The sequence below is a fragment of the Pan troglodytes genome, chromosome 5, assembly GCF_028858775.2.
Source record: "Pan troglodytes isolate AG18354 chromosome 5, NHGRI_mPanTro3-v2.0_pri, whole genome shotgun sequence".
NCBI classification, from domain to species: Eukaryota; Metazoa; Chordata; class Mammalia; order Primates; family Hominidae; genus Pan; species Pan troglodytes.
Window position 1 is genome coordinate 31,929,316 of NC_072403.2, and position 26,466 is coordinate 31,955,781.

The 26,466-nt window shown below is 41.0% G+C and overlaps 1 protein-coding gene across 4 annotated transcripts; it reads left to right on the forward strand.

Annotated features, from left to right (window-relative positions):
• The first annotated feature begins 234 nt into the window (after positions 1 to 234).
• On the forward strand, positions 235 to 22,012 carry TRIM38 (tripartite motif containing 38). 4 transcript variants are annotated; one of them, XM_063812171.1, is made up of 8 exons: positions 235 to 486; positions 680 to 913; positions 3,973 to 4,571; positions 6,958 to 7,053; positions 9,493 to 9,723; positions 10,672 to 10,694; positions 10,791 to 10,903; positions 20,773 to 22,012. In XM_063812171.1, exons 3-8 carry the CDS (start codon positions 4,161 to 4,163, stop codon positions 21,294 to 21,296), a joined length of 1,398 nt encoding a protein of 465 aa, XP_063668241.1. In that variant the 5' UTR covers positions 235 to 486; positions 680 to 913; positions 3,973 to 4,160; the 3' UTR covers positions 21,297 to 22,012. The 4 variants fall into 4 exon arrangements, with proteins under 4 accessions (XP_063668241.1, XP_063668242.1, XP_016810510.1 ...); XM_063812172.1 differs by having other exon boundaries at positions 263 to 486; positions 4,131 to 4,571; XM_016955021.4 differs by having other exon boundaries at positions 433 to 548.
• Positions 22,013 to 26,466: the final 4,454 nt, after the last annotated feature.

Here is a 26,466-nt window from a genome sequence, read left to right on the forward strand (position 1 = left end):
TGAATTTTGTGATGCCAATGAGTCCTACTGCTGTTACCATCCCTTTTTCCACCACACCCTTCAGAGCAGTTATAGAACCACAAGCAACCCAGAAATAGCAAAAAAAAGTAACATCAGCTAGGAAGGCTTAAGGACTCCCAAGGGAGTTGGTGGCAAAAGTAGAAAGATCTCAAATCAGAGTCTGTGAACTGAACCTCTGCAGGCTTCCTGTTTTTAGATACTCTGTGTTGGGGTCACATGATAGTTTACAGGGTTATTAATTGGTTCCTTCTTTTTATTGCTGTAAAAGAAGGATATTTTCTTCCTACGTTTCACCCTCCTTTACCGGAGAGGCGGAGTGCAAATGATATGAGCAACGTCACTAGTTTTCTCCTAAATCTTATGAGCCCCGCCTCCCACAGTAGTTTCACTTCTCAGTTTAATCCGGTCTGAGTTAACTTCCTGACCCAGGAAGTGGCAGCAACAGAGGGGACTAGCAGCGAATATGTAAGTGTCTGAACAGTGAAGGTTACGGAAAAGGTCCAGGCTAAGGTTTTCTCAGTGGATATGTGAGTGTGTACTGATGGCAAGTGGGGTGGGGAATATATTTCGTGAGAGCAGGGCCCCTCCAACTCTGAAAATGGTCAGGACTTTCTTTGTTTTACAGCTCTCACCTCTTTCCTGCTCTTTCTTTCACCAGACTTTACACCAAATCTCAGAAGATTCAGAAGTTAGATGAGTGGGGCCCAGGACAGGAACCCTGGAGCCTTGGAAGGAGGTGAGCCCCATCTCCCTAGAAGTGCAGTGACCCCAGCAGAGAGGGGCCTGGTGTATCACTGGAGGAAATAGCCTGCCAAAGAATACACGTCTTCAGAAGAAATTCTGTGTGGCTTCAAGAGACTGATCAGATTGTGAGAGGAAAACAGCCTACCTGGTAATTGTAGTTAAATTACTGTATTTTATTCTAGGCACTCTTCAAACTTCCTCCTGACTCTGCCCCTGTCCTAGAGGAGCTCCCAGGAGTAGGGGTGTGGGGGCGGGCGGGGGGGAGGGATTGGGGGTACAGGGAGAGCCCAGCTAGGTTCTCAGAAGAGGCAGGCTTTTTCGCTCCTGGTCACTCCTCTGTTGCCTATCCCTGGCCTCCCCCATCTTCTTTCTGCCTTCCCTACCTCCTTGGGTCTGCAAACTCTTTATGTTGCAATCACTCTGAACATGTCTCTTGAGATAGGTCCTGTCCTGGAGAAGAGATAGTAAAAGTAAACTCCCCAGTTCTGCAGGAGCTCTGATCCCATAGAAATAACTGCTCCTCAGGAGCAAACCCTCTGCTCTGCAGCCTTCTTTCCAATTCTTATTCCCTCAGTTTAGGGAGAGGGCACAAAAAGGATAAACCGGTTCTTCTGGTTGTTCTGGTTGCCTTGATTGCTTCCATTATCCTCCTAGTTGGGTCTCTAGCAAGACGTTATTAGCCAGGGAAGTCCCACTTAGGCACCCCTCTCTCTGCAGAAGAGGTATTCACTATTCTCCTTTCTCTTTCTTTTGCCTATTATACCTCTGCTCGTGAAAGCAAAAACAACAACAACAACAACAACAAAAAACACAAACAAAAAACAACCGACCTTATTAACCAGTGTTGGTTGTTGTTCTTTGTGGGGGATGGGGGGGGTCGAGGTGGAGTCAAATTTTATTGTCATGATGGTGTAGGAGCCAAGGGAACACTTCCCCTTTGCCTTCTGAAGTTCACTGAAAAATCGACTCACAAAAGGCAGGCTAATTGGAGAAAAGGCATACAAATTTATTAACAAGTACATGGGCTAGAATCACAGAGTGATTACCCCCTCTGCCAATGGGGGTAGATACTTATATAGCCTTATTTATAAATACTTATGTATAAATACATAAATATAAATATGTATGCATATGTATGTATGTATAAATATGTATGTATACTGTATAAATATGTATGTATAACATTTATACATGTATACATATTTATTTCAGAGGGGAAGGGTGATATCAGGAGAATATAGGTAATTCTGTTGAGGGGCAGTAAATGATTACTAGGGAGAATAAATGAATATTTGGGAGGATGAATGAATGGAGGAACAGAGTTTAACTTGTAAATGGTTCTCTTTGGAAAATGAATGAGCCTGAGAGACAGACATTATTTTGTGAAAGTGTCTGATTAGGTCTGGTTACATTCTTAGTCCTCTTTTCTTCAATACAAAATGAGATAATAGGGGTTGGAAGGAAAAACAATTGTTCTTCTTGTCTAGTGTGACTGGTCTTTATGTAGATAGGGGAAAAGTCTCTTCCAGCATCTGCTGATCTCTAAGGGCCTTTAATTCAAAATACTCATTATACCAGGGAGTCATATATTGGGGTGAAGCTCCCCATACTCCTTCAATGGAATCTGTCACAGATCACCCAATTGCATAAGTGTTACTACTAATTACAAAGAGTAATTCTGGTACCAATTATTCTTTTTTTTTTTTTAAGACAGATTCTCGCTCTTTCACCCAGGCTGGAGTGCAGTGGTGTAATCTGGGCTCACTGCAACCTCCCCCTCCGGAGCTCAAGTCATTCTCCTTCCTCAGCCTCCTGAGCAGCTGGGATTACAGGTGTGCACCACCACATCTAGCTAACTTTTTGTATTTTTAGTAGAGATGAGGTTTTGCCATGTTGGTCAGGCTGGTCTCAAACTCCTGACCTCAGGTGATCTGCCCGCCTCGGCTTCCCAAAGTGCTGGGATTACAGGCGTGAGCCACCGTGCTGGCCTGGTAACAATTATTCTTGAAGTTAACTAGAATAGGAAAGAGTTTCACACTCCCTGAGTTCTCTCTTTTACAGCTTTTGTGAGGAAGCCTGCATTGCTTCTCCCAGCACTTGGTCCAAGGTAACTTTCTGTGATAACAGAATGTTGTATATTGAGGCTGTTATGTAGCCACTAGTCACATGCAACTATTAAGCAATCAAAATGTGGCAACTGGAACAGAAAAACTGAATTTTTTCATTTTAATTTTTATTAAGTTAAATTTAAATTCCTACTCATGATAGTGGCTACTGTATTAGCTACACAGCTAGACGTTTGTGTATCCTCTAAATTCCAATGCATTTCTTCTTTCTGGAGAGAAGACTTTAGCTGGACATGGTGGCACATACCTGTAGTCCCAGCCACTCTGCCAGGGTGAGGCAGGAGGATTGCTTGAACCCAGGAGGTTGAGGCTGCAGTGAGCTGTGGTCATGCCACTGCACTCCACTACAGCCTGGGCAAGAGAGCGAGAACTTGTCTTATAAGAAAAGAAAAAGAGGCTGGGCACAGTGGCTCATGCCTGTAATCCTGGCACTTTGGGAGGCTGAGGCGGGTGGATCACAAGGTCGAGAGATCGAGACCATCCTGGCCAACCAACATGGTGAAACCCCATCTCTACTAAAAATACAAAAATTAGCTGGGCGTAGTGGCGCACACCTGTAGACCCAGCTACTACTCGGGAGGCTGAGGCAGGAGAATCTCTTGAACCCGGGAGGCGGAGGTGCAGTGAGCCGAGATTGCGTCACTGCACTCCAGCCTGGGCGACAGAGTGAGACTCCGTCTCATTAAAAAAAAAAAAAAAATTAGAAGACTGAGAAAAGAAAAATAATGAAATAATTTAGAGCAGTCTGAGCTATGTGAGGTATGCAAAATTATCAGGACAAGTGAGGCAGGAGTATAGGTCTTCAGTTAAGACCCCATGTTTAAACGCATTTTGTTCCTGACTGGTTGCCTCATCTATTACCTACATATTCCCGAGATTTGTAATACAAAGAACAATGTATAGCCAGTCAAAAGCTTATGCTATTTTAATGTAAATTCTTGGCAAACAACTTTAAAACTGCTTTTTTTCCTTTAAACAACCACTTGTAACTGCTTGCTAATGAGGGCAACTTGAAACTGCACTTGGGTTGCAGTTCTCAAACGTGGCCCAAACAACCTCAGCCTCAACTTCTTCCTTTTAGGTCCTCTTTTCTTCAATACAAAATGAGATAATAGGGGTTGGAAGGAAAACCTTCAAGACCTATGGAAGTCAGTTGCAGCCAGCTCATCACATAGAGGTGCAGGTGAGGTGTATTTTCATCACGGTGGAAAATTCTGGCTGCTTCATCTCCATCTCTAGAGCCAATATTGGAGCTTTTCAATAAAAGCTATGGCCTCAACCACCAGCACCAAGAAGATGATGGAGGAAGCCACCTGCTCCATCTGCCTGAGCCTGATGACGAACCCAGTAAGCATCAACTGTGGGCACAGCTACTGCCACTTGTGTATAACAGACTTCTTTAAAAACCCAAGCCAAAAGCAACTGAGGCAGGAGACATTCTGCTGTCCCCAGTGTCGGGCTCCATTTCACATGGATAGCCTCCGACCCAACAAGCAGCTGGGAAGCCTCATTGAAGCCCTCAAAGAGATGGACCAAGAAATGTCATGTGAGGAACACGGAGAGCAGCTCCACCTGTTCTGCGAAGACGAGGGGCAGCTCATCTGCTGGCGCTGTGAGCGGGCACCACAGCACAAAGGGCACACCACAGCTCTTGTTGAAGACGTATGCCAGGGCTACAAGGTGAGTGTGTGGGCCCGGGGGCTTTGGTAAGTACCAAGTCTTATCCTGCTCCCCAGGAGCTGAGATGATTTAACCTGAAACCTAACATTATGACTTGGAAATACAGCTTTCATCATGTCATTCTTCTGAAAAATAGTTTATGATGATTTCTTGCTCAATTATCTAGACTGTCCATCCTGACCTTCAATGGGATGGTTGGACTCTTATCTCTATCCATTTGTGTTATGATGAATTTCTCTTTGCTTTAGAACAGGTTGTTCTCAAACCAAACACCCGCATTTTTTCTTGTTTCACACCATGAATATCATCTGAAAAACCACAATATGTAAAGCCATGCAGTAGGGCCTGAAAACAGGGGAGAAAGACCCATCACCTTTTAGGTATCTACAGTCTAGTAAAGAAAACAAACCATCAAAAATGTCTGCCTGGAGGTCCCTGGTTTTGGTGGTGGGGAGGGACATTTAGGGTAGAGAGTGGTTCATCTTAGAAGTAACTCCTGAAGGACACATAAAAATTGAACACCTATTGGGGGATTTTCATTTGGGGAATGGTCAGTGACATTGAAAATATCACTCTGGTACCTCTACCTTTTTTTTTTTTTTTTTTTTTTTTTTTTGAGATAGGGTCTTGCTCTGTATCCCAGGTTGAAGTACAATGGTGCAATCTCGGCTCACTGCAGCCTCAACCTCCTGGAGCTCAAGCAATCCTCCCACCTCAGCCTCCCAAGTAGCTAGGACTACAGGGATGCCCCACCATACCTGGATTTTTTTAAATTTTTTGTAGAGACATGGTCTGCCTTTCTTCCTTATACTGGCCTCAAACCCCTGGTCTCCCTCCCATCTCAGCCTCCCAAAATGCTGGGATTAGAGGCATGAACCACTGTGCCCGGCTACTCTGGCATGTCTATAATAAAAGGAATATCAAGGAGTAAAATTCAAACTATCTGTATAAGAAAGGGAGGAGAGGGCAGATTTTAAGCACGATTCAGGAAGAAGAGTCAAAGATTTGGAAATGCTTGGTTGTGGAAGGTGAAGCAGAGGGAGAGGTTTTGTGTACCATCCAGATTTCTTGCCAGAAAGCATATTAAGGAAGGTGGGACTTTGCTGTTGGCAGCATGGAGGAATGGGCATAGTCCTGATGTCCTTTTTCCTTCTCTGTCCTGCCTAAATTTGAGGAAAATGTTGTCCCCAGTGTCAGGCTCCTTATTCTGTCCTCCATGAGGCAGAGGTGGTCTTGTATGAAGGCTCTAAGTCCTTCTAAGGACATGTCAATCATGACCACCACTCAGCTCATGGCAGCTCTTCCTTAAACTCCATGGAGCAGCTAATAACTGCGATGATGACATTCCCATTTGAATTACTTTTCCACCAAGTAGTAAGAAAAGGAGCCAGCTTATGCTGAAATTGAGTTTTGTCACTTACTAGATGGGCAATTTTGGGCACGTTATTTAATGTCTTCACACCTTGGTTTCTCCATCTGTAAATGGGGATAATAGCAGTGTCCTCCCTCCCTAAAACACATACACAGGAGGTGGTTATAAGCTTTGAGGACATTAAAATATAGAATGCATAGAATAGCACTTGGCATATAGTAAGGACAATGTCATCTTTTGCTAAAACAGTTACATAGAGCCTTTTCCTGAGAACGCTCGAGAATTAATGAGTATACTTGTTGGGTTTACAGAGGACAGGAGACAATTGTTTCAGCATTGACTACAATTAGCAATTTGGGTCAACTTCAAATCACTTTCAATAGAAATATGAGAAACTGTTTTGAAGAATAAGCTAAAAGCTTGACATGAATACTAAATCATTTTAAATTGGATTCATGATACCATTGTTCAAAAGATACCAGAATTCCCCTCTTCCATGAACTGTTTCTAATAACCAGCTGGCATCCTGATTTTTCCTGACTCATAAGACACAAAATTTCATGTGTGCCAAACACTGGTATTGGTTTTGCTTGGTTCAGCATGTTGTTTTACAAAATCTTTTAGATGATGATTACCTTGTTCTATATCCAACTTTTTCCTGGCAGGACTCTAGTGGTGGACATAGCTCAGGCTCTGGGTCAGCAGATGAGATTGCAATTGTTGCTCCACCCCCTGGCAGTCATAGCCCTTTGGGCAAGTTATTTTACCCCTTTCTTAGTCTCATTTTCTACAGCACAGAAATGAAGTTTAAAATCCTACCAACTATTCAGGGTTGCCAAGGGGATCAGTATATTCCTGCACATATAGCCTTTAGCATGCTCTCTAGCAAAAAACAATGAGGACTCTATAAATATTCACTATTATTCAAATATATCTTAGAAGATTGGGATTCCCCCTAGGTCCCTAATGAAGAGTCAAATTGAATAGGCTTCACTTATCAAATTTTTCCTTCAGGAAAAGCTCCAGAAAGCTGTGACAAAATTGAAGCAACTTGAAGACAGATGTACGGAGCAGAAGCTGTCCACAGCAATGCGAATAACTAAATGGAAAGTAAGAATCTGACTTCATTGATCTCAAGCTATCTTCCATTCTAGAGCTTAGGCATAGGGGATGATTGAGGAAAAGCACAATGAGGATTTATTCTCACTAAACCAGATCGAAAAAATGAAACCCAAGGAAGAAACCATTATTTGTATTTATGCCCCTGGTTCCAGGTTTTCATCCATGAGTATTTGGCACCAACCCCTTCCATCTTTAAACTGTAGTTGGCTGGGATTCCTGATACTTCAGTCAGAAGAAACAGAATTAGTATGACTATTTACCTAGAAAAAGCATTGACTGGGTCTCAAACTTTAAATACCTCAAAATAAACCTGGTTTGCAGGCCTCAACTCATTACCCTGGCACTTTTACCACAGTGGAGCATCTGGCTCTCAACTTTACAGGTACAGAAACCAACCTTTGTGAACACTTAGAAAACAGGATCACTCCAGATTGAAATTCATACTACTCAAGCTCATGAGGCTGATGAAAGAAATATACTTTATTTATTTATTTATTTTTAAATTATTATTATTTTTTGAGATGGAGTCTTGCTGGAGTGTAGTGGTGCTATCTCAGCTCACTGCAATGTCCACCTCCCGGGTTCAAGCAATTCCCCTGCCTCAGCCTCCTTGAGTAGCTGGGATTACAGGCATGCGCTACCATGCCTGGCTAATTTTTTGTATTTTAGTAGAGACGGGTTTCACCATGTTGGCCAGGATGGTCTTGATCTCCTGACCTCGTGATTCACCCACCTCAGCCTCCCAAAGTGCTGGGATTACAGGCGTGAGCCACTGCACCCGGCCTATACTTGATTTATAAGTACATCACAAGTAATGCAACAACCTACACACTTGCAACTACAAACTTTCAGACTATTTCCGTGGCTGACTAACCTCCACATTATCAGAGCCACATTCTTTTACAGAAATATTTAGGTTTGTGCAAAAGTAATTGCGGTTTTTGCCATTAAAGGCAAAAACCACAATTACTTTTGCACCAACCTTTATATAATTCACTAGCTTGCAGTAAAATCCCACAAACTGATTACCAATTTTCTCTCTTTCAGGAGTCCTCTCTAATCTCTACCCTGATCTTTGTTTGTGGATGTTGCTCTTAAGCTCCTGAGTACACTCTTACTTCCCCCATTTCTAGGATCTTGGGCAATGGGGAAGACCTTGATTGTAACTAACATATATGAAAACCCGTCTATACAAGAGTTAAAGCTGCACCTGTCTCCTACACAAAAATTCCACCTCATCCTAAGTCAAAGACCCTTCTTCTATATCATAGTCATCAAAACACTGTATGAATTTATTTTTATTTTTTAATTTTTATTTTTCTAAGATAAGTAGAGAGTTTATTTGGGCCAAGTTTGAAGACTGCAATCCGAGAACATAGATTCAAATTGCCCTGAATACACACTCCCACTGCATTAATTTAGACAGCACCAATGGAAATTGCAACTTTACATCTCCTCAGATGAGAGTTTCACTTGATTTCTGTCAGTCTTACACATAGGAATGCTTAAGATGACCCTAGGGTAGTAGAACAGTATTTCTCAGTTAACCATAATAAATGCCTGCCACACTCAAAGCTCCCCCTGCCAAGAATTATGGACCCTCTTACCAGCCTGGTTGTCTTAAAATCCAGTCTGGATGATGTTCATTATAAGCTTTTACTTCAAGAAAATCGCTCCAACTCAGAAATCTAACTTCTTAAATCATAAGTAAAAACTTCTTTTTATCCTTGTAACTGATAAAGTGTTTGAACTTGGCCCTAGTTTCACAATTAAATTATCTAGCACTCCTAAGCCAGCTTTCTCCTGTGTCTTGGCTGAGGAACAAGAAAATTAACTGGGTGACTGTAAGGAATCTGGGACAACAACCTCTTCCACATCTGAGTGCCTGCCTCCCACACATGACTCTGCAGCAGGAAACTGGGGACATTCTTCCAGCTTCAGTGACTCATGAGAAAATAATATCCCAGTGGCTGATTGTGTGTGTGTGTGTTTGTGTGAAAATATATATAACACTTAAGCATTTAACCACTTTTAAGTATACAGTTCAGTAGAATTAAGTGCTTTTACATTGTTACATTGTTGTGCAACCATCACCATTCCCATTTCCAAACTGCAACTCAGTTTCATCTTTCATCTTCTAAACTGAAACTCACTACCCATTAAACAATAACTGTCCATTTTCTGGTCTTGCTAACACCTTGTAACCACTATTTTACTTTCTGCCTCTATGAACTTAACTATTCCAGATGCCTTGTATAAGCAAAGTCTTACAATATTTGCCCTTTTGTTTCTGGCTTATTTTGCTTGAATGTCTTCAAGGCTTGTCACGTAGTAGTGTGTGTCAGACTTTCATTCTTGTTTATCCATTCATCCATAGATGGACATTTGGTTTACTTCCACCTTTTGACCATACTTTCTTGACTCCAGGAGAAGGTACAGATTCAGAGACAAAAAATCCGGTCTGACTTTAAGAATCTCCAGTGTTTCCTACATGAGGAAGAGAAGTCTTATCTCTGGAGGCTGGAGAAAGAAGAACAACAGACTCTGAATAGACTGAGGGACTATGAGGCTGGTCTGGGGCTGAAGAGCAATGAACTCAAGAGCCATATCCTGGAACTGGAGGAAAAATGTCAGGGCTCAGCCCAGAAATTGCTGCAGGTGAGGCTGTGTACTTGGAGTAGGGAAAAAAGGTATGTTATAGCGCTATTAAAGGAGAATGGTAAGGAAGCATGGGAAGATAAAGTAATGTTTCTTTTAGATGTATATCAGTGCCATCGGGCTGGCCTTCACTAATTTATAGGGTACCTTTATGTCAATTAGAAAAATAAACTTCTGAGGGAACACAGCTTGGCCAAATGAAACCATGGGATAACATTTACCACTGTTTGCCTCCTTGGCCCATGTGCAGAGAACCCTGGTTGTTGACTCTCTCCTGAAATACTCCACTAGGTGACTGATGCGTGATGAAGTGGGGCAGCCAAAATGAATGATAACCTTTTCCCTGATTTGCTTGTAGAACCCTGGCTCCAGAGCTGTTATGGTACAATCTACAGCTTTATCTGTAGGAAGATAAACATCTGGAGCCATTAATTCTGGTTCTAACTAACAGGATTGGTGACTATACTGTAAGGCTGAGTGTATAGCATGATTGCTTTACCACTGTGTGATACCTGCTACCACCATCTTAGTGGCAGTGGCCCAGTCTCAGGGCTGTGCACAGATTCACCACTAAGGACCTTTATGATAAGTGTTCTCTAATCTGGGCTCACTGTGAAGGAAATCCGATCACCAAAAGCTAGTCCTTACAGAGGGAGCATGGACAAAGCTCCTGGCCCTCAGACTTCAGCAAGGATGAGAATAGATGCAAATGTTGATAAACATCCTGCCATGCTGAATCTCCCAGAAGCTGGTAGGAATTATTCCATCTGGGTATCCATCAATACCTAAGACTGGTGGGAATTACTTTGTTTGAGTATCCATCAATATCTAAGACTGGGGTAACTCTCTTTAGTTCTTTGGGTAAAGCAAAGAAGAATAGCCCTGCATGACAAGCCCCATGAAATACCGATGTTCCCATGCTCACCTTTTCTTTTTGTTTCTTTATAGAATGTGAATGACACTTTGAGCAGGTAAGTCCTGTTTGAATGCAGGAGGGGAGGGGTGTGCGTATATAGAAATGAATGGAATGCACCTCTGAAGAAATCTCTGGCCTCTGCTTATTCTAGGAGTTGGGCTGTGAAGCTGGAAACATCAGAGGCTGTCTCCTTGGAACTTCATACTATGTGCAATGTTTCCAAGCTTTACTTTGATGTGAAGAAAATGTTAAGGAGTCATCAAGGTATGTCCACTAAAGAATTCCTGAATACTGTGGATAGAAGGGGCCTTATGCAGTAACCAAGTTTACCACCTGTCCCTTGACAGGCTCACAGCCAGAGAGGTTGTTTAGTTAATTTCAGTAGAGCTTTCATACTTTCTCTAGTTAGTATGATTCACTGCTCAGTGAATGTGATGAGCATTGCATTCTGGTTATCTGCGCAAACCTTTCAAATTCTTATTCTTTCACTTATTAGCCATGTTACTCCAAGTGACTTGGTTTCCCCCTCTGAAAAATGAAAATATTAACAGCTCCTACTTCATTGAGTTATCATCAAAATTAAATGCATCAACATGTACAAAGTGCTTAGCCCTGTGACTGACACATGATCATAATAGCACATCATGGTATTAGATCTGATCATAGTGTTTATTATCAATAGATCAGCCAACTCTTAGAGCAATGCAAGAAAAGTAGGTGAGTATGATAACCTATCATTCACATATTTTAGGAACTTGACTTAGATAACACAGATGACAAATGTTACAACCAATTTACAGATTCCAAAATGTTAGAACCATTTACTGAGTTTCCTGCTCCCTTGATTTTTTAAATCAGTGCTGACTATACTTTCACAAATTTGTATCCGTAAGTACAAAATCAAAAAAACCCCTGAAAATGGAAAGTTTTATCATGATTCATTTGGCTACAAAAATCTGGCCTAACCTGAAATGATTTGGTGGTTATATTAGTTGTCTATTAGTACAAACAAATTACCATAATTTAGAACCTTAATACAACACTGATATGTTATCTCAATTTTTGTGGTTCGGGAATCTGGGCACAGCTTAGTTGGGCCTGCTGCTTAGGGTCTGATAAGGCTGCAGTTAAGGTGTTGGTCAGGCTATGTTCTTATCTGGAGGCTAGGCTAAGGAAGAATCCACTTCCAAGCTCACTGAGGTAGCAGGCAGAATTTCTTTCCTGATGGTTGCAGGACTTTGGCCCTGGTTATTTCTGGCTGTTGGCTGGAGGTTGCCCACAGCTTCTACAGGCCACCCCTCAGCTCTTTGCACATGGGCTTCTAACATGGCCAGTTATTTCTTCAGAGAGAGCTCAGGAGACAGACTCTTTAGAGAAAATCTGCCAGCAAGATGGAGTCTTACATAATGAAACGTAATCATAGAAATTATATCCCATCATCTTTGCCATATCCTATTGGTCAGAAGCAATTCATAAGCCCTGCTCACACTCAAAGACAAGGAATTTTACGAGGGTGTGAACACCAAGAGGCAGGAATCATAGAAGGCCACCCTTGAGTCTGTCTTCCACAGTGGCCAACCCTGAACGGCACTGAGATGAGACTATTTAAAAGTCTTTATTTATCCCACTTAATTTGAATAAATGTTTTGCTGCAGATATATTGATGAATTTGATTACAGGGCTCTGCCTTAGGCCATGATGGGGTTGAACTTTAGAGTCTATGCATTTTTTTGCCTTTATAACTTCTAAACTAATTCAAATGGCAAAGCCCATTTTGTTCCAGGGATTTCAGAAAAGGAATTATAGACCTGTGTTCCCCTCAAATACACAACAACAAACAACAACAAAACCCAAAAGCACTCTGTATTTCATCCTATACAGATGACAGGAAGGAAGAACAAGACTTTGTGTAAGTTTTGCTGGGATTTCACTGAGTCAGTTTGCCTACTCTCATCTTTTACAGAAGGAATCATAATATGGTTCAAGTGAAACTATTTCTTTCTTTCTTTCTTTCTTTTTTTTTTTTTTTTTGAGACAGAGTCTCGCTCTGTCGCCCAGGCTGGAGTGCAGTGGTGCGATCTCGGCTCACTGCAAGCTCCGCCTTCCGGGTCAAGTGAAACTATTTCTTAAATGGGCTTATCTTTTAACTAAATATTTCTCCCCTCTTAAACACTGTTTATTAAAATTTTTCTTTTTTCAAATTTTTTTTTGAGATGGAGTCTCGCTGTTATCCAGGCTGGCTTGCAGTGCCGCAATCTCGGCTCACTGCAGCCTCTGCCTCCTGGGTTCCAGCGCCTCAGCCTCCCGGGTAGCGTGGGATTACAGGTGCGCACCACTATGCCTGGCTGATTTTTGTATTTTTAGTAGAGATGGGGTTTCACAATGTTGGCCAGGCTGGTCTCAAACCCCTGTCCTCAGGTGATCTTCCTGTCTCTGCCTCCCAAAGTGCTAGGATTACAAGTGTTAGTCACTGTGCCCAGCTTTATTACAAAAGTGATAGGAATAAATTTTATTTTTATTTTTAAATGTATGTTTATTTTATTTTACATTGCCTTCAAGCAGATGCAACAAATACATTTTAATCAGTCAAACAATATAAAGGATATAAGGAGAAAGTTCAAGGTTTCTCCCACCCCTCTCCAATCTGACTTCTCTAGGTAGGGTGATCTATATCTTTCCCTAAGTTTGTACAAACGTAACATATATACACTGTCTCTTCTATGTTACTCGTTACTTTTTATGTCTAATATTCCATAAGAATATAATAAATATATGTAACCATATCCCTACTGATGGAGCTTCAGGCTGTTTTTAGAACTTAGTTATTACAATGTTGCTACAATAACTTTCTAGTCCATGCATCCTTATATCCTGGTGCTTTCATTTCTTTTGGGAACATACCCCAAACTGGGATTGCTGAGGTTGTTGTTAATCTTAATATATGGTACCATATTACTTGACTCAAAGTTGTAACATACACTCCTACCAGCACCAGGAATAATGACTCACATATACTGAGCACTCTTTAGTCTGTGACAGATTAGAAAAGCTTTACTTTTCTTGGTTCTTGTTTTATATCACAGTCCTCTCTATATGGGGCATTTTTGCTTTATAGAGGAGGAAATATGACACAGAGAGGTTAGGTGAGTGTTGTAGGATCTCATAACTAGAAGGTAGTCATAGAAAGAGTCTAGAGTCTAGAAACCACTCTCACCATTTTGCAATGTGGCAGAAAATGCAAAGTTGTTATTTACTTATCTCTTTTAGACAGGGTCTCACTCTGTCACCCAGGCTGGAGTGCAATGGCCCCATCATGGCTCCCTGCAGCCTTAAATTCCTGGGCTTAAGCAATCCTCCCACGTCAGCTTCCCCAGTAGCTGGGACCACAGGCAAGCACCGCCACGTCTGGCTAATTTTTAAAAAATTTTTTGTAGAAACACTATCTCTTTATTTTGTTCAGGCTGGTCTTGAACTCCTGGGCTCAAGCAGTCCTCTCGCCTTGGCCTTCTAAAGTGTTGGGATTAGAGGCATGAACCACCATCTCCGGCCTGAAGTTTATTTAATCCATTGCCTTGTGGACTGGGCATTGAGGTTGTGTGTAGTTGGGTTTTTTTGTTGTTGTTGCTGTTGCAGACAATACTACTGTAAACATTCTTATCCATGCTTCCTTGTGTCCCATGAATGTTCCCTCCAGGGAGATACCTTGGAGTGACATGCTGGTGTGAGGGATGCATATCATAATTTTACCAGATACTACAGATCTTGAAATTGTTCCAATTCTACCCCACAAGCAATATAAGAGCTCTCACTCCTCCAAAACTCCCTGAGTCTTTACTTACATAATTTATGATTTTGACAGTCTTACAGATTTAAAATGGTACCTAATTGTGTACTTAATTTGTGCTTTTCTGATTTCACTAGTGAGATTGAGATTCTTTTTGTATGTCCATTAGCCCTTCAGGCCTCTGTGATTTACCCATGATTTACTGTGGTTTAATAATTTTTATTGGGTTCTTTTCCTTATTGATTTATGGGAACTTATTATAGCTGATATCTTCTGGCATGTGGATGGCATTTTGCATTTTCATCCTGTTTTTTGATGAATAGGGTTTCAAAATTAAGTAGACACATTTTCCTTCAAGGTCTGTGTCTTTTATTTCCAAAGAGCTTAGTCATCAGTGGGCAGTGAATTTTATCACCTAATTAATTTTATTAGCCCCGTGTGCTATGCCTGTAGTTCCAGCTACTGGGGAGACTAGGGCAGGAGGATCTCCTGAGCCCAGGAGTTCGAGGCTGCAGTAAGCTATGATCACGCCACTGTACCCAGCCTGGGCAACAGAGCTAGACCCTGTCTCTTAAAGGAGGAGGCCGGGTACAGTGGCTTACGCCTGTAATCCCGGCACATTGGGAGGCCGAGGCAGGAGGATCACTTGAGGGCAGGAGTTTGAGATCAGCCTGGCCAGCATAGTGAAACCCTATCTCTACTAAAAATACAAAAATTAGCCAGGCGTGGTGGTGTGCACTTGCAGTCCTAGCTACTCTGGAGGCTTAGGCAGAATTGCTTGAACCCAGAAGGCAGAGGTTGCAGTGAGCCGAGATTGTGCCACTGCACTCCAGCTTGAGCTACAGAGTAAGACTCCATCTCAAAAAAAAAAGAGAGATGAAGGAGGAGGAGGAAGAGAAAGAGGTAGGGGAGGGGAAGGAAGAGAAAGAAGAAGAAAAGGACAAAAAAATTTAGCTGTCATCTATGCTCTGATAGCATTATAATGATGATGAAGACAATTGCTAGGTTGGTGAGAGAAGGCTATATACACACCAGAACTCTCCACGTATATGGCAAGTTCATATATTTTGTTAAGTATGTCTCATTGGAGACCTTCTTTTCCCATGACTATGACCAGTGCTCTGCCAGCTCAGTCAACAACAACATTGCATGTTGGCTCCATACCTGGACTCTTGGTCCAATTGGTAATGAAACCATCCCACCAGTGTCTTCATAATACATATACACACACACACATATATATAGTATTCTCTCCCAGTGTCTTCATAATATATATGTATACATACACACATATGTTGTATTCTCTCTATACATATTTATTTATATATCTATATCTATATCCTCCCACCTCAGGTCTCACTGTCTCCCAGGCTGAGTGGTGCAGTAGTGCGATTATGGCTCAACCAATGAGAGGATCAATGGCAATCCTCTCATTTTAGCCTCCCCAGTAGCTGGGACTACAGGCATGGGCCACCACATCTGGCTGATTTTTAAATTTTTTTGAGACAGCATCTCTATATACTATAGATATATATAGTATCCTCTCTCTAATATGGATAGAGGATACTATGTCTATATCTGTATCTATCTATCTATGGAGAAGGAATACTATATATCTAATAAGATGTAATCTATATTATATATAAAAGTGAAGCATTGATTGGTACATATAATATATATATTGATTACTGTGTGTATATATTTGTTTTTTCAAGGCAGGCTCTCACTCTGTTGCCCAAGCTGAGTGGTACAGTGGTGCGATCATGGCTCCACCACCTGAGCTAAAGTGATCTTCTCACCTCAGCCTCCCCAGTTGCTGGGACTACAGGAACAGGCCACCATACCTGGCTAATTTTTTAATTTTTTTTTGAGACAGGGTCTCCCTTTGCCACCCAGGCTGGAGTGCACTGGCGCAATCTCGACTCACTGCCATCTCCACCTCCCAGGCTCAAGTGATCCTCTCACCTCAGCTTCCCGAGTAGCTGGGACTATTGGTGTGCACCACAATACCCGGATAATTTTTCATATTTTTTGTAGAGATGGAATTTGGCCATATTGACCAGGCTGGTCTCAAACTCTTGGACTCAAGTGATTCATCTGCCTCAGCCTCCCAACGTGCTGGGATTACAAGCATGAGTCACTGTGCCTGGCCTGATTATTGTACACATTTTTGATGTGATGTATTATATACGTCATATATGACAATCTAGATGAATATATTAAAGATTGGGTTTTCATTTATATATTGTAAAATACATATACTATACGTATATAATATGTAGAACATATGCTATACATATTATATATGTATATGTTAACATATATAATACATACACATATAATATGTATAGTTGCAAATATAAAATTTGGTTTGTTATTTATATTATTTTGTGCAGGAGTTCTATATCTATGTCTATAAGCGGGTGCCATAATTTTCTATTCTTTGTAGGATTTGGTATGAGATTGGCATTACTCATGCCTTGACTTCTAAATTTCCTATAAAACTGACAAGATCCATTTTTCCTTGATAAAGATGCATGTTTTATTATCTGTCGGTAAAATTTAAAGTAGTGATTTCATTTCTTTAATGTTAGGTCTGCGCATGCTTTATTCGTTTTTTGAGTGAGTTTTACTCAGAAATATTTTTTCTAGGAAGCAATAATTTTATCAGTGCTTTCAATTTTATTAGTAGCATAAGATTTATTATAAAGTTCTGTAATATTTAAAAAGTTTCTGTATTCATTCCATTTGTGCCTTCTGTCTTACTTTGATAAATCTCATTGGAGGTATGTCTATTTTATTAAATTTTTTTTAAAAGAAGCTACTTTTTTGTTTTTTTTTTGTTTTTCCTCTTTATTACATTCTTTTCTTTAACTTCACTGTTATATTGTTTAATATCTATTTTTTCTTTTTAAAAAATTATATTTGGCTTTCTATGTTCTTTTTAAAATTTAAATTAGCTGCTTGGCTCATTAATGTTCAGCTTTTTAATTTTTCTAAGATAAGCATTTAAAGCCTACAAATTTTCCTTAAAATTCTGCTTTAGCTTCATTGTATATTTTTATAAATAACATTTTATTATTGTTCCATTCTATACATCTTCTAATGATTTATTAGTAGTTTACATTTCCTAATATTTAGAATCTTTTTAGTCATCTTTTTATTATTGGTTTATAATCTTATATTGAGGCTAGAGAAAATGATCTGTGTAATACAGATTTATTGAAATTTGTTCAGACTGTTTTCTGCCTAGTATTTACTCAGTTAGTGCATGTTCCATCTATACCTGAGAAAACTGCATATTCTCTGCTTACTATTATTAAACAATTGCTGAGCTTTATGTATTGACTATGAGATTGCGCTTCTTAGATTGTTCAGACCTTCCATATCTTCCCTTATTTTTTTCTTTTGGTCTGCCTGATCTATCAATTATGGAAAGAAGAATGTTAAAATATCCCATGATGATTGTAGATTTGTCCATTTCTCCTATAATTCTACAATTTTTGCTTTGTATATTAACACAATTCTAAACATGAATTCACTAATAATATAGTGCATTTATGTTTAAAATTGTGTTATCTTTTTTAGGTGACTCCTTTCATTCATTCTTTTTTTTTTTTTTTTGAGACAGAATCGCTCTCTGTCACCCAGGCTGTAGTGTAGTGGCGAAATCTCAGCTCACTGCAACCTCTGCCTCCCCGGCTCAAGTGATTCTTGTGCTTCAGCCTCCCAAGTAGCTGGGATTACAAGCATGTGCCACAATGCCCAGCTAATTGTTGTATTTTTGGTAGAGCCAGGGTTTTGCTATGTTGGGCAGGCTGGTCTTGAACTCCTGGCTTCAAGTGATCCACCTGCCTTGGCCTCCCAAAGTGCTGGGATTACAGGCATGAGCCACCACACCTGGCCCTTCTTCCATTCTTAATAATGCTCTGACTTAATATCTTTAGATATAATACTATAACAGTATATGACTATATTATTTATCTTTTAGCTTCCAATCTTTCTATATGTTTTTGTTGATGTGTCACACCAATAGATAGGCGGAATTTTAAAAATCCAATTGATATTTTTTCTCTTAAGTGGTATTACCACCCCGTAAACATTTTAATTTCTCAACATGGGTTTTCCTGGGTCATTCAGGTAATATGAATTGAAACCCCAAACTTCTGTGAGTCAGGCTGATAAAAGCTAACTGAATAGAGTTTGAAAAAAGAGGGTATTTACAAAGGTGAGGAGTTGGGAAATCCACAAGGAACAGGAAGCGCCCAGAACTAGGAACAGTTAGAGAGCCATCACCTCCTCTGGGCCTCTAGTGGCAGGTGTAGGGAGCTGTAACTATACGAGAGTGTGCCCAGAGGCAGAGGAATGCAGACCCTCCAAATCACAGCGTGGGACTGGGGTACTGAATACTCCCAAGGTTGCTTCTTTGTGCCCTATGGTCTCCTCTGGTGCTTCCCATTGGCTGAACCAAGCCAGAGGGCAGAAAGCCTGGTTAATGTGTCCACGTCAGCCTTCCTGGGCACAGAGCAAGACAGGGAAAAGTGAGGGAATTATTTGGAAGAACAAACAGAGAGCATCCAGCACAGGAAGTGTTTCTGAATACTTGAATTCCTTAATTGTCACAGACCAACTGATCAACATTTAACTCAGTAGCACAGTGGTTTCTTAACTCTCTTGTTAGAACATCCTATTACCATTTTTTATTTTTAAAACTGCATACTGTTCAGTATCTCACTTTAGGTTATCAGATTTTTTTTCTGTCTTGTTTGATTGTAGTCTGATATTTTTCATGTATATTGGTCCTCAGTGTATTATTATCTCATACTAATGCTTATGGAACATTATCTGAGGGGAAAGAGAAGAGCTCACAATTAAAAGTCATGGGACTAGGCATGTGTCATGAGACCTGGGTCTTCCAATAACAAGCTAAGACATTAGCTGAGTCATTTTCCCTCTCTGATTCTCAATGTTGGTGGTTATTCAGTAGAGAAGGGAAAAGGTATCTTTCTGCTCAACTGTCTCATGATTCCTGGAAGTCCTGCATGGGAGAAGAACTTTGGACAGGATGGTAACCATATTAACAGGTTAGTTCTGTACCTTGGCATCCTTGAATAATTAAGACGAAGATGATGTTGATGATATCATTATTACTACATGTTGTTAGAAGAGCTGAAGCAGGACTGGCTTGTCTGTCATAATGTAAAAGAGTCTTGGAAGATGTCCGGGGTCTAGGGTCCAAAACCCCTCGTGGCCTTTGGAACACCAAGCTCTGTGCCAAAGGGTGGAAGGCTGCCCTGCCGCACCACAAATCTAAGCCTAGGGCATAAAACCCCTTGTGGCTTGGATGGAACCCAGGGCTCAGGGCATAAAACCCCTCATAGCCTCTGGAAAGTGCACAGACTTGTTGGTTCCTTGCTTTTTACTCATAAACATGTCCTCTACTATCTCAAGCAGCAGAGTATATTCTGCATGTGTCAAAGAAAATGCTAAACCGTCAAAGCTACGCTTAATGCACCACTACCTTTCTACCCCCATGTCCTCATGCCCTCACCTGTTTACCCTCACGTCCTCACCACCTGCTTCTTTGTTTGATCACCAATAAATAGTGTAGGCTCCCAGAGCTTAGGGCCTTTGCAGCCTCCAATCTAGCGCTGGCCCCCTGGACCCACTTTATGCACTCTTAACTCGTCTTTTCTCATTCCTTTGACCCTGCCGGACTTTGTAGCCCCCATGGCTGGTATTGGGCCTGATCACCCCAACAACTACCATTTATAGGTGGTTACCATGTACCAGGAATTTTACCAAGCATTAAGCAAACATAAGCTTGTTCAATCCTACCCACCATTCTTTGCAACAAATACGGTAATTTCCACTTTATAATTAACAAACTGAGGCTCAGAGAGTTAAATGATTTGCCTAAGCTCACCCAGTTTATAAGAAACAATAGTTGGGTTTGAACACAGGCTGGTTTTATTGAAAATAACTTGTGGCTGGGCATGGTGGCTCACACCTGTGTAATCCCAGCACTTTGGGAGGCCGAGGTGGGTGGATGACTTGAGGTCAGGAGTTTGAGACCAGCCTGGCCAACATGGCGAAACCCCATCTCTACAGAAAATTTAAAAAAATTAGCCACTTGTGGTGGTGCGCACCTGTAGTCGCAGCTACTCCGGAGGCTAAGGCAGGAGAATTGCCTGAATCCAGGAGGTGGAGGTTGCAGTGAGTTGAGATAGTGCCAGTGCACTCCAGCCTGGGTGACAGCAACACTCCATCTAAAAATAAAATAAAATAAAATAACTTGTGTTCTTCACAGCAACAAAATTATTTTTGTTTGTTTTGTTTTGTTTTGCAGTTAGTGTGACTCTGGATCCAGATACAGCTCATCACGAACTAATTCTCTCTGAGGATCGGAGACAAGTGACTCGTGGATACACCCAGGAGAATCAGGACACATCTTCCAGGAGATTTACTGCCTTCCCCTGTGTCTTGGGTTGTGAAGGCTTCACCTCAGGAAGATGTTACTTTGAAGTGGATGTTGGCGAAGGAACCGGGTGGGATTTAGGAGTTTGTATGGAAAATGTGCAGAGGGGCACTGGCATGAAGCAAGAGCCTCAGTCTGGATTCTGGACCCTCAGGCTGTGCAAAAAGAAAGGCTATGTAGCACTTACTTCTCCCCCAGCTTCCCTTCATCTGCATGAGCAGCCCCTGCTTGTGGGAATTTTTCTGGACTATGAGGCCGGAGTTGTATCCTTTTATAACGGGAATACTGGCTGCCACATCTTTACTTTCCCGAAGGCTTCCTTCTCTGATACTCTCCGGCCCTATTTCCAGGTTTATCAATATTCTCCTTTGTTTCTGCCTCCCCCAGGTGACTAAGGAAAAGAGCAGAAGCTCCTTGGTTTAACCAGTACAGAGAAAATAATATAAATCCCATAAGGGCAGACGTATGGTCTGTTTTCTTCGCTGTCATTTCCTTAGTACTTAGACTAGTGCTGGGATTTTATTGGATATATAATTGATTTATGTTGAATATATGGACTTAGCAACTAAAAATACCACAGATGGTTAACCTGGACTGGGGCAAAGCAAGATAATAGTGATGATCGTACGTTGCTGTCTCCATCCGTCTTTAATGGGTCAGGGCTTTGATTTCCAAGGGTCTTCAGGTGATGAGTAGGGGTACCCACAAGTCAGAAGGTCTGCGTTCTCCTAGTTTGTTTGCTGCCATTTGAACTCATGTGGGGAATGAAAGAAAGCTGCAATTATCCGCCAACTGCATTTAAAACAAAACAAAACAGAAAAATCAAAATAACATTGACTCTTCCAACCACTGACATGTTGTTTAATAATCTAAGCGACAGTCCTGGAGGCTACCAGACTTACCGAGTTCTACCTGAGAAACAGCCAAGCAAAGTGTGAGAGAAGGGTTAAGACTGGCTTACAATGAGATGCTTCAAATGAAAAGGGAATTATGAGTAAAACTGAACTTTGATGGGGGATTCAGTTCTGGAAAAGAAGTTGGTATTTTCCAGTCTGCTAGGACCAATTACCTTGAAATATTTTAAAATCTCAGTAAATAGTTATTGCTGAAATGGCTGTTGGCAGTTCTTATTATGATTCAGAGAAGATCAAATAGACCTTAACTTCATTTTGAAAAAGACCAAATTACCATACCCGAGTGAGTAATGACAGGACTACAACTAAAACATAAACAACATTAATGATGACCATAAAAAGTCACAGAGTTGCTAAATGTTATAATTTAGAGTTGACATAAAAATTGATGGCCAGGCATGGTGGCTCACGCCTGTAATCCCAGCACTATGGGAGGCTGAGGCAGGTGGATCACTTGAGGTCAGGAGTTCAACACCAGCCTGGCCAACATGGTGAAACCCCGTCTCTACTAAAAATACAAAAATTAGCCGGGCATGGTGGTAGGCGCCTGTAACCCAGCTACTCGTGAGGCCGAGGCAGGAGAATTGCTTGAACCTGCAGCAGCTGCAGTAAGCCAAGATCATGCTGCGCCTCAAGGAAAAAAAAAAAAATAAATGTTTACTGATATTTGTTGAAGTCCTACAACATCACCTCTGAGAATAGGAGAAATGAAGCAACAGTTATGTCTAGATGTCAGAGGCATGGCTGGGCCTCCATCTCTGCCTAAGGGAGATATAAAAGAGTTCAAACTATTGCCCATGTTCCCCAGGGTCAGAAGTTCTAATTATGATGATAGAGGCTGGGTTGTAAGTAGTAAGTGAAGGGTAGCAGAATATGCCATCTTTGGCATAAGAAGTATTTTGAGCTGAAGACAACTGAGAAAAAAAATAGATTAAAAACAAACAAACAAACACCTCTGCCCTCTCCCTATTTGCCTAAAAGCAGGATATGAAATTGTGAAGGTGTCTTCTTACTCCGGGAAGAACAAAAGTTAGTCACCAGAGACTTTAGACTCTTATCAGCCTGGACATAGCACCAGAGAAGTCTTTTTAAAAAAAAAAAAAAAAAAAAAAAGGGAAAGAAAAAGTTGCCTTCCCACAATTTACTGCACTAGAAACTCAAAGTCCTTTTCCTCTTCCTTGTCACTTAAAAAATGTATTCTTTTGTTAAAATGCTATATAAGCCCAAGTTCTAAATCCTCTTTTGAGTATTCATCTCAGTACTCCTCTGTGTTTGTACAATGCACATGCTTTGTTTCTGTCTTGTCAATCTGTCTTTTGTTAGTCTACTTGATAGGGCCACAGATGGAGAACCTAAGATGAATAGAAAAAAAAGATTTTTCTCCCCAACAGAAGGATTATCCCCAGTTGCACTTGTTCTATATACCTGTAGTCTCGGTATGCTGACCCAGACTTGGGGAATAGGACCCAGTGGGTAACCGAGGAACCCCACCTTTGTGCAGGATCAGTGAAGATGTAATCTGGATATTCATAAGCTCTTCTTTACCTCTTGGCATCCCACAGTCCTGTATTAATCTAAGTGTGGTCTTCCCCAGAAAGGGGAGGCCTCCCTAACATTGTTAAAGCCTAGCATATGCTGCTTAGAGGAAATTCTATATCCCTAAGCACTTAGATTGCTGAATAAGAAAGAATGATAATAAAATAAACAATTAAATAAAAGTTTTAAAAAATGAATAAAATAAACCTGTGGAAACTATAAGGAAGGCCAGAAGAAATATAAAATTGGAGATTAATTGGGGTGCAGGAAAGTTATGGAAAGAATATAAGTCCTGCTAGATAAATCATTAGCTATTTTAATAAAGAATACAGAAGAAAATAGGAACAAAAGAATATATACTGGAATAATTTTGAGAGTAATTTGAAGAATTAGATGCAAATAAATTTGAAAACCTTTAAAAAGAAACCAATGGCCTAACTGACCCAAGAAGGGAAAGAAAATCTAAACAGACTGATAAATACAAAATGAAATTCAGACACTTACAGAGCAGCCAGGCATGGTGGCTCACACCTGTAATCCTGTCACTCTGGGAGGCTGAGATGGGAGGATCACTTGAGGCTAGGAGTTTGAGACTAGCCTGGGCAAGGCTCCCATCTCTAAAAGAAAAGAAATTAGCTGGGCATGGTGGTATGTGCCTTAGTTTCAGCTACTCAGGAGGCTGAGACGAGGATTGCTTGAGCCTAGGAGGGCAAGGCTGCAGTGAGCCATGGTCATGCCACTGAATTCCAGCCTAAGTGACAGAGCAAGACCTTGTCTCAAAAAAAAAAAAAAAAAAAAAGTTACAGAGCTCCAACTAAATAATGTGGGGAATAAAAGAAAAAAGAAGATGATTTTATGGCTGATTTTTTTTTTTAAGGAAAAGCAATTCATGTACCCTTGAAGATTAGATTAAGTTCTATACAATAGCCCAAAATGACAGTGGCTGAAACAAGTTTATTTCTCTCCCATTTAAAGCAAGTCTAGATGTGGAAGTCTGGGAAGCCCAGAAAATCCAGGTCTTGTTTGTGTATGGAAACTCCAGAAAATCACAGATTCCTTCCAGCCACCCCTCAATTACCCCTGGGATCCAAGAGAGCCACTAAAGTTCCAGCCATCATACTCACAACCCAAGTTGTAGGATGGAAAAAAGGACACAAAAGTAGGGTGAAGAGCATGTGTGCAACAGCTCTCTTTTACTCTAGTGTCCTAAAACCTATCATAAAACCTTTGGCTTGCCTTGCATTAGCCAGAATTTAGTACGTGGCCACACTTAAGAAGTCAGAAAGATTAGCTTTTTTTCCAGGGTAGTTGGCTGAAAATCAGGAGTTCTCATATTAAAAAACAGAGAATGGACGTCGAATAGATGACCAACAATCTCCTTCACACTCATACTATTTAAACTGTCCTAGTCAATGACCAAAAAAGAAAAGCCTACAAACTCATTGATATAAAAGCTTAACAAAGGTACTCCCCCCCACACACCATCCCCAAAAGGAAATTTCTAATCTAATTAACAGTCTTAGGTTGGGCTGCTGAAACAAAATACCACAGCCTGAGTGACTTAAACAACGACAATTTATCTCTCACTGTTCTGAGGTCTGAGTTGATTCTTTGTGAAGGCCCTTTCCTAGCTTGTAGATGGCTACCTTCCTGCTATGTCTTCACATGGCAAAGAGAGAGCTAGCTTTCTGGTCTTTTCTTATAAGGGACCAGTCCCATCATGCCCATCATGAAGACTCCATCTGCTAGGATCTCAACTAAACCTAACTATCACCCAAAGAGCCCACCTCCAAAGACCATCACATTGAATGTGAGAGTTTCTACATATGAATTGTGGGAAACACAAACATTTACTTCAACTGTAACTATTGAAGCAAAAATGTCCCCCCACCATAGACATCCAGCACCACAGTAGTACATTTATTACAATTGAACTTACATTGACACGTCATTATCAACGAAAGTCTGTAATTTACATTAGGGTTTATTCTTGGTGTTGTGCTTTCTATGGGTTTTGACAAATGTATAATGTCATGTATTCACCATTATAGTATCACAGAAGTTTCACTGCCCTAAAAATCCTCTGTGTTCTGCCTTTTCAACCCTTCCTGTCACCCAGTTTCTATCAACTAATCTTTTGACTGTGTCCATAGTTACTGCCTTTTCTAGAGTGTCATATAGTTGTGAGGCAGGAAGCAGGAGTGAACTCCGGAGGCAGGGACTTTACTCCGGACCAGATTGAAGACTAGCCGAAACAGGGACGAGGTTAAAGCACCTCTCCATAAGACACGCCCACCAGCGCCATGTCAGTTTTTCGTTGCCATGGCAACAACGGGACATTATCGACTTCTTTCCTCTGTACCTACTCCGAAGTTACCACTCTTTTTCTAGAAATTTCTGCATAATCCCCCTTAACATGCACTTAACTAAAAGCAGGTATATTACTGCAGAACTGCCCCTGAGTTGCCACTCTGGGCACATTACTTATGGGTTAGCCCTGCTCAGCAAGGAGCAGTACCTGTTCTGCTGTTGTACACTGCTGCTTCAGTAAAAGTTGCTAACACCACCACTTCACCCTTGAATTCTTCCCTGGGCTAAGCCCTAATTTTTGGCTTGCTTGCCCTGCATCAGTTGGAATCATATAGTATGCAGTCTTTTCAGGTTGGCTTTTTAGTAACATACATTTAAGTTTCCTTCATGTCTTTTCATGGCTTGATCATTTCTTTTTCTTTTTCTTTTTTCTTTTCTTTTCTTTTTTTTTTTTGAGACAGAGGAGTCTTGCTCTGTTGCCCAGGCTGAAGTGCAGTGGCACTGGCTCCCTGCAACCTCCATCTCCCAGGTTCAAGCGATTCTCATATCTCAGCCTCCCGAGTAGCTGGGATTACAGGCTCACGCCACTATGCCCGGCTAATTGGGGTTTTCCCATGTTGACCAGGCTGGTCTCAAACTCCTGGCCTCAAGCAATCCACCCACTTCGGCCTCCCAAAGTGAATGCATTTCTTTTTAACTCTAAATAACATTCCATTATTCAGAAGTACCACAGTTATCCACTTACCTACTGAAAGACATCTTGTTTCCAAGTTTTGGATAAATTATGAATAAAGCTGCTATAAAC

Coding starts and splice junctions, on each gene's coding strand:
- TRIM38 (XM_063812171.1), top strand. CDS start 4,161: ATGGCCTCAACCACCAGCACCAAGAAGATGATGGAGGAAGCCACCTGC. Junction 7,054..9,492: donor TGCGAATAACTAAATGGAAA/GTAAGAATCTGA, acceptor TCTTGACTCCAG/GAGAAGGTACAGATTCAGAG. Junction 9,724..10,671: donor CAGCCCAGAAATTGCTGCAG/GTGAGGCTGTGT, acceptor GTTTCTTTATAG/AATGTGAATGACACTTTGAG.